The sequence below is a fragment of the Corvus moneduloides genome, chromosome 26, assembly GCF_009650955.1.
Source record: "Corvus moneduloides isolate bCorMon1 chromosome 26, bCorMon1.pri, whole genome shotgun sequence".
NCBI classification, from domain to species: domain Eukaryota; kingdom Metazoa; phylum Chordata; class Aves; order Passeriformes; family Corvidae; genus Corvus; species Corvus moneduloides.
The window spans coordinates 2274205-2288121 of record NC_045501.1 but is presented as its reverse complement, the minus strand read 5'-3'; the positions used below and the strand labels follow the sequence as shown (position 1 = coordinate 2288121).

Sequence of the window (13917 nt, the reverse complement as noted above, 5' to 3'; positions counted from 1 at the left end):
AGACCTGTTAGAATTTGCAGCAGTTCCAGTGGCCTGGATCCAGGACATGAAAAGGGAGTGGTATCCCAAAACTCACTGACAGATCAGCTCAGGAGGGAGTGAGAGGTAAAAGGCGGCTTTGAGTATAGAGCTGCCTTCGGAAAAGATAAAATGTATCAAAACATGGGCTTTTTCTTATTTTCCATTTTGCAGTCTCAGTGCCGCAGTTCCAAAATACTTTGGTGAAAAGTAACCACTTTGTCCTTGATTTACCTGAACCACTCAAATCCTAAAATGAACTATGTGATTTGAGTCTCACAATACACCAGTAAGTCAGGAAAGAATTGCTCTTCCCATTCAGAGTCAGGGAGTGGCTGTGACTTCCCAAAGGATTCTGTGACTGATCTAAGCAGAGCTGAGGCTACAGTTTCAGAATTCAGGCTCCCATCTTTTGCTATGCAGCCTTGAAAAACCACCAAATAATGGAAACATGAAATCAAAGAGGGTTTGGGATGGAAAGGACCTTGAAGATCATCCAATGCCACCCCCTGCCATGGGCAGGGACACATTCCAGTATCCCAGGTTGCTTCAAGTCCCATCCAACATGGCCTTGGACACTTCCAGGGATGGGGCAGCAACAGCTTCTCTGAGCAACCTGTGCCAGGGCCTCCCCACCCTCACAGAGAGGAATTTCCTCCTAATAACTCTATCAACAACAGTAAGGCCAAGATTCTGCAAGAATCATCACAAGCCAGGCCTGAAAATCAGTGGGAAGAGCCATTGGTATGTGATGGTAACCTTGGGTGCAGGTATCCCTATGTAGTGCAGAGTGAGTAGGTTGGTGTTTCAGGCTTTGTGACACACGCAGGAAAACTCCCAAAGAACAATGATTTAACAAAGTGTTTCATAGAGGTTTTTAATAGTTTTATAGTTTTTGGGGGTCTCTCTTCTTGTCAGCACACAACGTATTTCTTGGAGTATTAGTAGAAGTAACTGGTTATCAGCACATCAGCAAGTTTTGGGTTTCGTGAGAACCCCTACACGTTGCAACTGTGGTTTATGTTACAGTACACACTCCCATGATGGCAAACACTCAACATGTCCACCCGTGAAAATGGAAAACATGAGATCTGCTGCAGGTTTCTGCTTTGAAATCATTCTCATGGTTTAGAAGCATTTCAGAATAGCAACATTTCACCCCTTATCCCGAGCCTGAGGTGCAGTCCTTGCTGCAGCAGTGCAGGGAGCCTTAACTGATCACAGGGAATGCAAATTCCCAGCGTGCCAAGAGGTGGCTGCTCCCTGGCCTTGGAGACCTTCACACCCTTACAAATATTGCAGTGTTGTTAGGGAAGTAGGAAACTTTATGAAAAATGGGAACTTCTAGGGCATTTCCATCCAGTTCCCTGGTATCAACAGCAAGTTGGATGACAGAATCAGGGAGTGGGAAAGCTGGAAAGACTCTCAGAAGGTCATTTACTACATTCCATTTATTTTTTTCCCCTAAGGATAGCACTTTGCATTTGTGCTTAGTAAACATCCTCCTTCCGTTACCGACCCTTTCCCTACTTCTCCGCATCATTTTGAATTTTGGTGTTTTTCTGAATTCCTCGCAAGCTTCTCAACCTGGTCTGGTGGAAGGTGTCCCTGCCCATGGCAGGAAGGTGGAACTGGATGACCTTTAAGGTCCCTTCCAACTCAAACCATTCCACAATTCTATGATTCTCACATGGAGCCATCTTTAGACACAAAAGTGCTCTACATGCCATCATCCCCAATTGATTAACATGTTTAAAAGCATAAGGACCATAGTAACCATTCTATTTGCTTTTTAGTGCCAGGCTTGCATGTTCCAAATGTGGAAATATTTCTAAAAGAAAAGTTTCATGTAACAATACAGTTGGAGCATTGTTCCTGATAACCATCTCTCTCACATTGTTCTCATTGCACAATCACCCAATTCTGTTCCACTCTCCCTTCTTGAGTGACCACACAGAGATGCTACAGGAAGCAATGCCTCTAATTTCAGCTCAGCTTTGTACTTGGGGGGTTTGCTAACGATATCTGCATGTTCTAAAAATTCTACTCACATTGGTTGGTGTGGCAGAAACCACACTATGGGAACAGCTCAGTGCAGGGTGAGTGTTGGTGTGTGCTTGGGGCTGGGAGATCATCCGCTCTCTCTCCAGATACAGAGTGACATGGTGGCCTAGAGATGGATCTCCCATCCCTGGAAGTGTTCAAGGCTGGGTTCTACAGGGCTTGGAACAACCTGGCCTAGTGGGAGGTGTCCCTGCCCCTGGCAGGGGGGTGGTACAAGATGATCCTTAAGGTCCCTTCCAATCCAAACCACTCAGTGAACCCATGATGGCCAGGGAACAGCACTGTTCGGAGTGGTAGCTCCTCACCCAGCACTCACAAGACAACATAAAGAGTCTTCATAATGAATAATTCACACTGGCAGGAAAATGGTCCTCTGGAAGTGCTTTGCACAGGCAGGATTACATCTGAGATGTACTCTGAGATGGGCAGCAGTGCTGAGAGCAGCATGGACACCTCTCGGGGGGTCAGTGGAGACCATCCTCAGCCCTGCTGCTGGCTGAGCAGGAGAGGGGCACCCAGCTTTAATACCATATAAAATTCCATGCTTAGGAGCTCAACTTCCCATGTAATTCCAGAGTCACTGATTAGATCTGACCAAAAGGGACAAGGTGATTTATTTGGGCTGCAGAGTTTCTTTCAGCATCTTCGGAGGTTTTTTTTGCCTTCTCATCCTGCAGTTGAGCCATCAGAGCCCTGAGCTTGCTGGATATCCTGAGATCCCAGGCTGCTGTACATTCAGTGCTTTGGAAGTCTGGATTTTTTATACTTTTTTTTTTTCTCAGTGTAATTTTGAGCAAAGCACTTGACCATTTCAGTTAGTCCAGCCTGAATTTTGTTTTTAGATACATGTTATAGTGTCCATGTGACATTATAGTGCATTACTTAGTTATTTAAATCACAATATGCAGTGGAATTGTCCAGAGGGAGGATCATTGAAGAGGAACACAGGGCGTGATTACTTCTCTGTGTTTGAGAAGCCTTTGGAGAATTTGGAGTGATTAAAAAAAGGTTTCCTAAATGCTAAATATTAATCTTGGATTGTTTAATAAGTGATCCAGAAGAAAAAGTTGGATGAGATAATTTTCAGTTAGTTTCTGGGTACAGAGAGCAGTGTTGTGGGTGAGAACCTGCATAACCACCTTCATCGTATTGGGAGCAGACACTTTTCCCCTCAGGCCAGGTTGTGAAAATGTCATCAAAGACCTTTTGTGGCCCATAAATATTTTTTTCTTTAGGAAAAAACAGGCAGTAGCAAGGAGTCAGAAATCTTAATGTGAAAGCAAAGACCCTCAGCATTAAAATAAAAGGGCAGAGAACCATGAAGCTGGGAGATTGATTCTACAGAAGTCCCAGAACATGTTATGTAGGTCAATAGTTACTGTCTCTGCAGATCTCCTCTGAGGAAAGACTCTGTTATCCCTGCAGGAAGCCCTCGTCTGCCCTCCTGACATTAATTTAACAATTAAAGTTCCCTTGGTGGCACATAAATAATGTTGACAAGTCATCCCTGATATGCTAAGTGCAACTTCCAGTGTGCTCCTGGGGCTGGGAGGGCCGACAGCAGCTCCGTGCTGAGTCCTGTTAGGATAGGGAAAAAGACTCTGAAAATGTGGAATTAAAGCTTTGCTAGAGCAACCTATGGGTCCTCAGGGTGCAACTCCTGGAGGTAAAGACTGAGAAAAAGAGGAACTAGAACAACAAAATCAGAAAAACAAAGAACTGGTAGGGACCAGGGAGCTGTTTTTATGATATGGGTGAATTGTGTTTTCTTTCTTTTTTTTTTTTTACAAAGAAAAAAGTACATTTTTGACTACACAGCACTGTTTGTATTATTTTGTTCAGGGTTGTTGGGGTTTTGAAAATTTAGATTACTGTTGTTAATGACTTGTGCAATGATCCAGTCAAGATTATGAGGTTTTGGGGTTGGGAGTAGTTCGAACTTTGGACTACAGTCATCTAACGTTAATATAAAGAACTCAGGATGAATATGCCAGGCTTTGGAGCATGAGAATTAAACAGAAGTCCTGAAATTAAAAATCCTATAATTTTCAAGACCAAACTAGAGCTTCTGGCCCAAGCCCAAGTAGGTGATTACACTCTGCCTCCCTCCCTTCCCCTCAGAGTGTCACCTTAACCTGGTGTTTTGTCTCACTTCATGCAGCTCTTACATCGTGTCTGGGTATTTCATGCTGGGAGCAGGGATGAATATATTTATGGGAGCCTCCAAACATACTGGAGTAATTTGAAATAAAACTGAAACTAAAAGAGCAGTGTGTTATTACCTTCAAGGCACTTCATGCCCAGCACAGGGCTGGTTGTCACGTACATCCCAAGGTCCCAGGACTGTGACCGAGTGGAGCCAGGCCCTGTTATCCCATCCTCACTGACTCATATTCATAGCTGGTGTTTGTGGCACCAAGTACCTCTGAAACACTTCACGTTTTCAAACTGCTGAGCAAACATGAACAAATAGTTCTGGCTGAGGTTTGGTGAGTCATGGTTTGTGCTGACTGAAACTCGTGTTATCAGGAGCAGCACTGACAAACAGGTACAGAAGACAGACTGAAACGCTCAGGGAAAGGCTGCACAGAGCTGGGAAGGATGAAGCTGCACTTTCAGCACTTGCTCTACTGGGCAAACAGAAATTTAAGTCTGATACTCAATAAATCTGTATTTAGCAGGACTGAAGTGATACCAAAGTGTTCCTATCACTTTCCTCTGGCACTGCTTGTCTCTTACTTAGGTTGTGCTTCATATATTCAGGGAGACCTCATTTTGGCCTTCCAGTACCTTAAGGGATTTATAAAAAGGAGGCAGAAGGATTTTTTATACAGGCAGAGAGTGACAGAACAAGGGACAGTGGTTTTAGACTGCCAGAGGGTAGGGTTGGGATGGGATGTAAGAAGAAATTCTTTCCTCTGAGGGTGGGGAGGCCCTGGCACAGAAGCTGAGGCTGCTCCATCCCCGTAAGTGTCCAAGGCCAGTTTGGACAGGGCTTGGAGCACCCTGGGCTAGTGGAAGGTGTCCCTGCCCACGGCAGGGGGTGGGAATGCATGATCTTCAAGGTCCCTTCCAACTCAAATCATTCCATGTTTCCATGGTTCTATATTTAGATATGTTGGTGTATGTACAGTAACACAGCAACCAGGACTCTCTCACAGTGAGATCCAACCTTTTATACTACCTTGGGAAAGTAAATCAGCCCCTTTGTCCTCAGCTTGGAGATTCCAACTCCTACAGACTTGGGCAGTCCATTAAGGTGTGTCCACTTCTCAGCATAGTGATCCCTGTCACCGGTACTCTTAGCAATGACTTTACTCTTTATTATAATTTTTGATATAAAAGTGCCACTCCAGATGGGTGTTGTTGAGGTGTGAGCAGGGTTTGGGGGGAAGCCACAGCAGTTACGATCAGTATTAGTGTGGTAGTAGTGATATGAGGTGGCAGCTCTCCAGCTCAAGGCCCCTGCAGCCTCCAGGAGCTGAGAGCAAGCACAGCTTCTGTGCAGTGCTGGGCAGTACTTGGCACAGCTGAGGAGAGCTCTGGAAAACGGGAAGAGCCTTAAGTGGCCCAGTCCCAAAGGAGTCATCACAGGACACAGGTACTTTTCCAAAAATTAGAAATCTGGGAGGTTGTAAAAAGCTTTAAAACACAGAGGTAACATGCATAGTTAGTTTTAGCTGTAGCATTTAGGAAAAAAAATTGTGACGGTAACACCTGGGAAGAAAAAGAGTTAGAAATTTTCAATTTTGAGAAGTTTTACTGCTTTTATTTTACTGGAACACTGATACATATCATACAAGTTTCTTAGTGATTTGTTAAGACATCTATGACTGATATCTGAAAAGTGCAGCAAGAGGACTGAGTGTCTCCTCCTGCAGCTCGAAGCACTGTGAGTGTGCAGGTGTCACCCAGCCTTACTCAGAATAAAAAAGAAAGGCCAGCAAAGCTTCTCTCTTCATCTGCAACTTAACCAACCTTCCAGCCAGTTCATTTACTTCCTCTCACTGGCGACAGTTCTGGTTTGTGCTCCCCCATGAGTGAGCTCGGGGCTGTGCTGCCACTGACCACAACGGGTACTCAGAGAGCAGGAGCGACAGAAAAAGCAAAACCAGCTTTGCATTACATCTCCAAACTGTTTCCTCCAGTTATGTGGCCAACTGGAGATTAAACCAGTCAGCTCTTCCTTTTTTTTGTCTTTTTTTTTTTTCCCTTTTCACCTACGTGTTGTGTTTTTTTCTCTTTTTTTCCTTCCTTTTCACATTTTCCAACCTAGCCAGCGTGGAGGCAAGGCACATCAAGGCAGAGATGGGGACTGAAAGAGCCCTTGTGCTGGACAGGCTAGCGAGCAACGTGGCAAAGAGAAAAAGCTCAATGCCTCAGAAATTTATTGGTAAGAACAAAACCCCTTTTCATCTGCAACAGTTAAATACGTGCGGGTCGGTAACAAACAGTACAATGCCTCTGCTTCTTTTCAATATCCTGCTCAAGCTTAGCACCTAATACAAAAGAAAAAAGTAACACTGATTTTTCTGATGGGGTTTTAGTGATTTGTTGTAGGGGGTTGATTAAAATAAAAAGAATTTGTTCTGTTGGCTGCTTAAACTGGGTGGAAGCTACCGTTGTGCCTTGTGTCTTTATGTAGGTGATTTATAAATATATTTTATGAGTTTCCACGTGCCATTTCTGTATCTATACATTTGAAATATTCTCTGCTAGGATCTAGAGCAGGCAGAGAACAGGAAAGTTAATGTTTTGTCAGCAGGAGCTGAAGATTCCTGCAGGATTCATGTGTGGAATAAGGCCTAAAGACAGAAAAGTATTGGATTTCTCTTAGTCATCCTCCTAAATTTGTCTATGATTAAAAAATATCAAATCCTTTCTTGTGGTAATTTAAGCAAGCAGATGTCTCCATAGTATTTTCTTTGCATTTAATTGTACACAATCAGAGTTTTGCATGTTTGGGATCTTAAATACTAGTTAGGCAAGTTCTGGGTTTCAGCGAACACCTGATCCTCTTGGCCAGTCTTATTTCATCAGCCTGTCTTTAAAGAAAATAAAATGCAACCCAGTGTCCTAAGGAAAACCCTTAGTCAGCAGTTATATAATATTGGTGCTGGTGAAGCCTTATTTGTGCTGTTTGTAGGGTTATATAAGGTAACAAGTGCTTTTTTTTTTTTTATGGCTTAATATAAAGTTCACCTTCTGAGTGGGGCCCACGTGGGGAGGGAGAGATGTGGGCTGGGAGAGCAGGCAGGGCTCCCACAGCTGCTGCAGCCAAACCCCTGGCACAGGGTATGCCAGGTCCAGAGCCAGGTAAGGGTGTGCAGCCAGATCCATCCAGGTAAAGCTGTGCAGCTGGATGCATCCCAGATAAAGGTGTGCAGCTGGATCCATCCACACAGGAAACTAACTCAGTTTTTGAAAATAATGGAGCTCCTAGTGGCTTTGGTGGGAGGCACTGGGCTTTCATCTACGAAAACTGGTCACATTTATTGGTTTATTTTACGTTATTGTGGCTTTCTAAAGGTGACCTCGTAGCACAGCCACACCAGCACGCTCCATCTGAATGCCTTTGATGCTCAGGACTGAAACTGGGCCTTTGGAGCTCGGCCCTTACATGTCGTGCTGTGATTCAAAAAGCAATACTAATGCAAATTGGTTTGTAATTCTTTAGCTTCCTCTATTTTAGCATTTTTTCAGCTCTCTCATTGTGCAATCACCAGCAGTTTGACCTTTATGCATTTTATTAAACACGCCTGCAGCAGGATGCACCCCCTCAGCATAGGCCTAACATGAAGAACTAGTGGGTTTGGGGTTTCCTTTGGCGGCCAATGAGCACCTGTGCAGCCCAGACCCTTTGGGATTTGTGCTGGTGCTGGATGGCATGAACTGGCACTGCACACACAGGTGATTGTGTGGAGAAGCTGGAGAACCCATCACAGTTCACCTAAAGGCACAAAATAAGCAGTTTCTGAAACTTGCTGTTTTTCTAGAGCTTCTGTGATTGTTCTTGTTAAATTAAATGTGAAAACATTCCCCCCTTGGTCTCTTGTATCCCTGGGAAGGATATTTTCAGGAGCAGGCTGTCCGACCTTGGTCTGACTCCTGTGCCTTTCTGACCTGCCCTTGTCAGATCTCGGATCTGACAGCCCAGCATGGGGATTCCTTGGGAAATCTGGGAATGAGTGCTGATGTCTCATTTAGTCAGGAAGCAGGGACAGGGATATACACTAACAAGGCATCTTTGTTTGGCTCGTTTCTCTGAATGAAGTCTATTGATTGGAAGAAAAACCCCTTTATTGTAATTGGAGGGCTCTGCAGAGATTCAGACAAGCACCAGGAGTCTCGCCCACTTTCTTTTTCACATTTCCATCCCCAGTAGCTGCCTCATGCGTACCAGTACAAGTCCCACACAAGGGCAGGGACCACCAGACCCTGCACTTGACTCTTCACCTCTGCACCAGGCCCCTCTTCAGAGCCTTTTCCTGGGGGGAACCTTAAAATCCGCCAGGACAGTGGAATCACAAAGCACCGCAAGACTTTCAGTGATCTTTAGGAGCTGGACTTGATGGTCCTGGTGGGTCCCTTCCAGCTTGGGATATTCCACAATCCTGTGATCATACATCATGTTTTTTGTGTCTTACATTACGACAGTGAATCCTAACACCAAAATTTTTAGGCAGTCCTGTCTTTTTTGCTTTTGTTGCCTTTTTTTATTTTTAAATTTCCAAGTTATTCACATCTTTCACTTGCCTGGAGCTGCTTTTATGAGTCACTCAAAAGTACTGTGGCATTTTGTTTCCTTCCATGTGAAGCTGGATGGCGAGTGGTGCTGAGGGCTGGAAGCAGTTACACTCTTGTGGTTCGTTAACCTTTTGGAGTGTTTTATAAGAGAAACGTGAGCTCTCTGGGTTTTTCTGCCTCTGCAGTGAAACCCCACGAGTTTCATACACATTGAGTCACGGTGTTGACAGGTGACTGATAAACATCTGCACCAGTCGAGTTACCGTAACTAAGAGATTCGTGGATCTAATGTTTGCGAGTCACTTGCACGTGAAACCTTTCATCTGGTCTTTTTTTTGTATTTTTTTAAGTGATGAACAAGTTTATGGTTTTAGTAACCACAGAATTCAGTTACTTATTTCTAGACATTTACCCCCAAAATGCCTTTAGTGCTTTTGGGGTGCAGCTTGTTTCCTCCTTGCGGCTGGCACAGAGAACAGGAGTTGCACTGTGCTGCCCAGAGAGGTGTGAGAAGAATTTCAGGTGCGCTCTCCTCCACTTCTGTCCAGTCCAGAGCTTTCCAAGCCCCAGCACACTCAGAGGAAAACATTTTTCTTTCCCTAACCCCTTACTCAGTGACCCTAAATGTGAGGGGTTTATATCTATATTTATATCTGCCAGTATTAGTTTACCTGAATACCTGTGTAGAGGTCCAAGAAGCCAGCAGTGGTGCAGAGGAAGCTGTAGCTGTCAAAGGACAATGAGAAAACTGACTTCAGTGCCCAAGGAGTTGTCAAAGATGAGTCTCTCAAAAAGTACCCTCGCCGCCTCCTCTATTAAACTGGTTTGCTTCTAAGCCTGAGGTTTAAGAAAATATAAAAATCAACAAAACCCCACCCAAAAGCTACTTGAGTCTAAGAACAGCCTCTTTCAGCAGAGAACATATAATGCCCCTTCACTTCACAGAGACCCTTTACAAAAGTCATCAAGAGGTTTAAATAGTTCTTTACCCACCCAGGTAATTGTCACTTCTCATCTCTTGCAGGTGAGAAACGACCCAGCTTTGATGTCAATTATAACACCAGTTTCCTGTACGAAAAGGAGAGTGAGATGATGCACGGGCGCATGATGGACCAGGCCATCAACAACGCCATCACCTACCTTGGGGCCGAGGCCCTGCGCCCGCTCGTGCAGACCCCGCCGGCCCCCACGGCTGAGATGGTGCCGGTCATCAGCAGCCTGTACCCGCTGCCGCTGCCCCGTGCCGACGTGCCCAATGGCACCACGCTGGAGGCCGAGAAGAGCCACGGCCACCTCAGGGACAAGAGCCTGTCATCCGACAGGGGCCTTTCCCCAAACAACAGCGGCCACGACTCCACAGACACTGACAGCAACCACGAGGAGAGGCCCAATCCCACCTTCCACCAGAGCCAGGTGATCCCGGCTCCAACCCGCAACGGCCTCCAGGCCTTGAAGGATTTCCCAAGGCCGTACGACATCATCAAGCCACCCGCCATATGCCCACGCGATGCCTTCAAGGTCATCAACAAGGAAGGGGAGGCCATTGGGGTGTACCGGTGCGACCACTGCCGCGTGCTCTTCCTGGATTACGTGATGTTCACCATCCACATGGGCTGCCACGGCTTCCGTGACCCCTTCGAGTGCAACGTCTGCGGCTACCGGAGCCACGACCGGTATGAGTTCTCCTCACACATAGCTCGGGGAGAGCACAGAGTCGTGCTCAAGTGAAGGGACCGGTTTTCCAAGGTCAAAGGCTTTGTTTTCAATTGGAGGGGAGGCTTGGTTGGTTGGGTTTTTAATTAGTATAATGAAATTTCTTGAGTATTTTTCTAGGCCAGTTTTAAGAGTGTCACAAGGAGGTGACACTTTTTAAAATTCATCTTTCCCAGTAGTTCAGTGTTCTGTAGCATCTCTGCCTGGCTGCTGTGGTGAGTGGGACTGTGGGAAACACCAGGAGCAGAGACTGGTTTTGATATGAACTTTATTTTTGTGAAACTTCAGAGCCATTTATGATGTTTTCAATTTTTAACTTGTGTTTGTTTTTATAGAGTTTGCTTTAAGTCAGCACAAAAGGTTTTCATGCCAATTCCCCTGCTCATTCAGATGTATGGTCAGAAGCGTGTTGGAGGAGCTTTTCCTAGTTATAATCCCAATGGCCTCCCAATGGCTCATCACCAAAACAAGGAAAACTAGGGCAGGAAAAGGGAGGGATTATTAATTCCTCCTTAAAGATTTTCCCCTAAGCCCTAAGGAATGTGTGGCCCCACCACACTTTCAATTTTCTTACCCCACTGCTGACTTTTTTTAAAGTCACTCAGTAAGAGGAAAATAAGAAATGAGACCTATTTGGGGTTGGGATTTTTTAACAATACATATTTTTGGGATACCCAGTGAGGTCACTGGTTGGCTCATCCATGTGGGCTGGGAGAAATCCCAATTTTCATTGCTGGAAACTCCTTCTTTCTGATGGGTGCCGAGAATGAGGACGAAGCTGTGCTCTGTGTTGTGCCTCTGCCTTGCTCCCACAGCAGGACACGTGGCCGTGCCATCCCTGTACCCACAGGGTGGCCCTGGCCAGCTGTGGACAGGTGAGACCTCAGGCAGGTGTGTGAGAGCCACACCCCCACTGGGATGGCCCTTGGGAGGTGCTGCTCCGCACCCCGAGCAGCTGCCATCCCTTCGAAGCCAGTTTTTACAACAGTTCTTTGAATCCCCCCCATGGCCCCACAGCCATGGCAATGTCCCTGTGCTGGAGAGGGGTTTGGTAACGCCTTTGCTGAGTGAAGGTTTAGTCTTTGCAAAGTATTTTTGTATCCTGTAGTTAAGAGTGTTCTGATGGACTTTCTGCATCCCTTGTGTGGTTTGAGAGCTGTGTTGCTTTTGTGTTATCTCTGGTGATCCAATCGCTTCCCTGAGGGAAGGCTGGAGAGCTGAGGGTCAAGAAATACTGAAATTCATCCCTCCCTCTTAATTCTTTTGGCTCAATTATTTCCTCCCTGAATTTTAATGTACAAAATAAGAAATTTATATTCATTTTTCCCACTAAGGGTGGGTCTGGAGTGGGATAAATCAGCCTGTAGTGTGCTTGAGTATCCAGAGTGCTGTGGAAGTGCTAATCCAGGATCCTGCTGTCCCTGGGGTTGAGGAGAACTCTTTTGCTGTTATGTGTGGAGCTATAAAGCAGGTTTAGGATGTTTCCCAGTGCCCCGTCATGAGAAAGGTGCATGTTGGCTCTCCCCTAATGAACACCCGTGTCACAGTGGGACCAATCCTCCTCCTGTGAGGGAGGCTGCAGTTCCACCAAGGATCAGCCCCAAGGGCCAAGCTCTTGGGTCCAGAAAAGGGAGGGAAAGGGAGTGAGAGAATTCCCAGAGAACAAAGAGAAGGTTCCACTGCTGCCCTGACATTTCTCAGTCCAACATTTTTAGGACATTGTGGTTGTCTTTATCAACTTCTAATTTTGTGATGAGCTTGCTTTTCAATGGCTTAGTTTTCAACACCAAAGAATTGTCAATAAATGAATAAAGTATTTAAATAATGACGATGTGCTGACTTGAGGGCAGGCAAAGGCAGGTTCCTAAAGGAATCTGCAGAGAGATGCCTCCTGGAACCATCCAAAAATCTTATTTTCCATAGGTGGATTGGGCAATGGATTCATTTAAGAATACACTTGAATTGTCCCTTCACACACCCATGTTCACCCCTGACCCACAGTGCTGCCCTGGAGCCACTGGCTTCGGAGGTGGGAATCCCACTGGGCCGTGTCTGGATGGTGAGGGGCTGTGTTGGTCCAGGGCAGGTCTCCGAGCTTGGAGGAGCTCTGGAAACTGCCTCGTCTGGGAAAACAGATGGAAAAACTGCTGGTACTGGTTGGCACCCTGATTTATTCTGCTCCTGGCTTGGTTATTTTGGTCTGGAACAGGTTTGGAGCATTCTCCAGTGCCTTGGTGTGTCTGTCTCGCTTGGTTCTTCATTTACTGATTAATTACACCCCAAGAGTGGGCAGGGGAGCCTCAGGGAAGGAGCTTTTGGCACCAAGAAACAAGCCTCTGGTGTTTAAAGGTTTACTGAAGTTTTAAAAATGTCAATAAACTCATGTCTACTCTGTCAGCCATTAAAACAGAGCTGGGAAATGACCAGCAGAGCTGGCTGAGGAGTGGGAATGAGCGCTGGGGCTGGAGCTGCCGGTGCCCATCAGCTCTGGGAGCTGTAAATCCCACAGGTGTGATGGAACCTGTGAGCCGTGGTGTGTCCCCAGGGGGTGCCGAGCCGTGGTGGGGGCTGTGCTCAGCAGAACCTGTTACTCAGTGGAGTAACCGATACAGTCAGAGGCGTAAAATAACATCGTCTGCTCCTCTGACTGCTGGAAAATGGTGCTGGACACAGTTTTGGTTAATAGAGGAACGATTTAACCCCAGAGCTGTGAGGTGGAGGCAGCTCAGCCCCACGCTTGGGCTGTGGAGTGGGCTCGTGGTTCCCGCGGGGTGCTGGGGCTGTGCCCGCCGTGCCGGAGCGCGTCAGCCGCATGGAAACATCCCGGCGGCGGAGGGTGGAGGCTCACACCAACCCCCCCGGCCCTTTTAGCACCTGCTTTACCCGGCTGACGCTGTTCGCGCTTGTTTCATTCCCCCCGACACCTTCTGCCGCAAGAGCTGGACACGCTTGAGAAACAGAAACGAAAAAAACCGAGAAGAAAGTCAGAGGATCCCTTTTTTCTTTTCCCTTCACTTCCTTCCCAGCCCGGATGCAACACAAGCACTGAGGGGTCTTTTCCCCTGCTGCTGCCGGGTGACTCCGAGGGCTGGCTGAGACAGAGGGGGCTCGGGGCTGGGGACAGCGAGTCCCACGGCGTCTTCCCACCCTGGTTTTTCCCTTAATAAGAACTGGTTTGATCCAAAACCCCTCAGCCTTCTCCTGCCTGGAGCCAAACCCCTTTAAAGGCTCACAGAAACCTTCAGTTGGTGTTGTGACAGAGAGATCCTTATCTGCTGATAGCTGTAATCGTGATAGAGCACAGAGGAACTCGTTTCTCCTGTCCTCGTGTTGAAACACGCTTTCTAACGCACAAAAAATCCCATAAAACTCTTC

At 46.4% G+C, this 13917-nt stretch overlaps 1 protein-coding gene across 6 annotated transcripts in view; it reads left to right on the top strand.

The window, feature by feature from the left end:
* The window catches only part of IKZF3 (IKAROS family zinc finger 3), a 38241-nt gene extending 25464 nt beyond the window's left edge, over positions 1–12777 (top strand). For all 6 annotated transcript variants that reach the window (XM_032134220.1, XM_032134219.1, XM_032134222.1 and 3 more), the window contains 2 exons: positions 6359–6475; positions 9854–12777. In XM_032134220.1, the coding sequence (XP_031990111.1) occupies positions 6359–6475; positions 9854–10557 (821 nt within the window). In that variant the 3' untranslated portion in view covers positions 10558–12777. The remainder of the gene's footprint in view (positions 1–6358; positions 6476–9853) is intronic.
* Positions 12778–13917: the final 1140 nt, after the last annotated feature.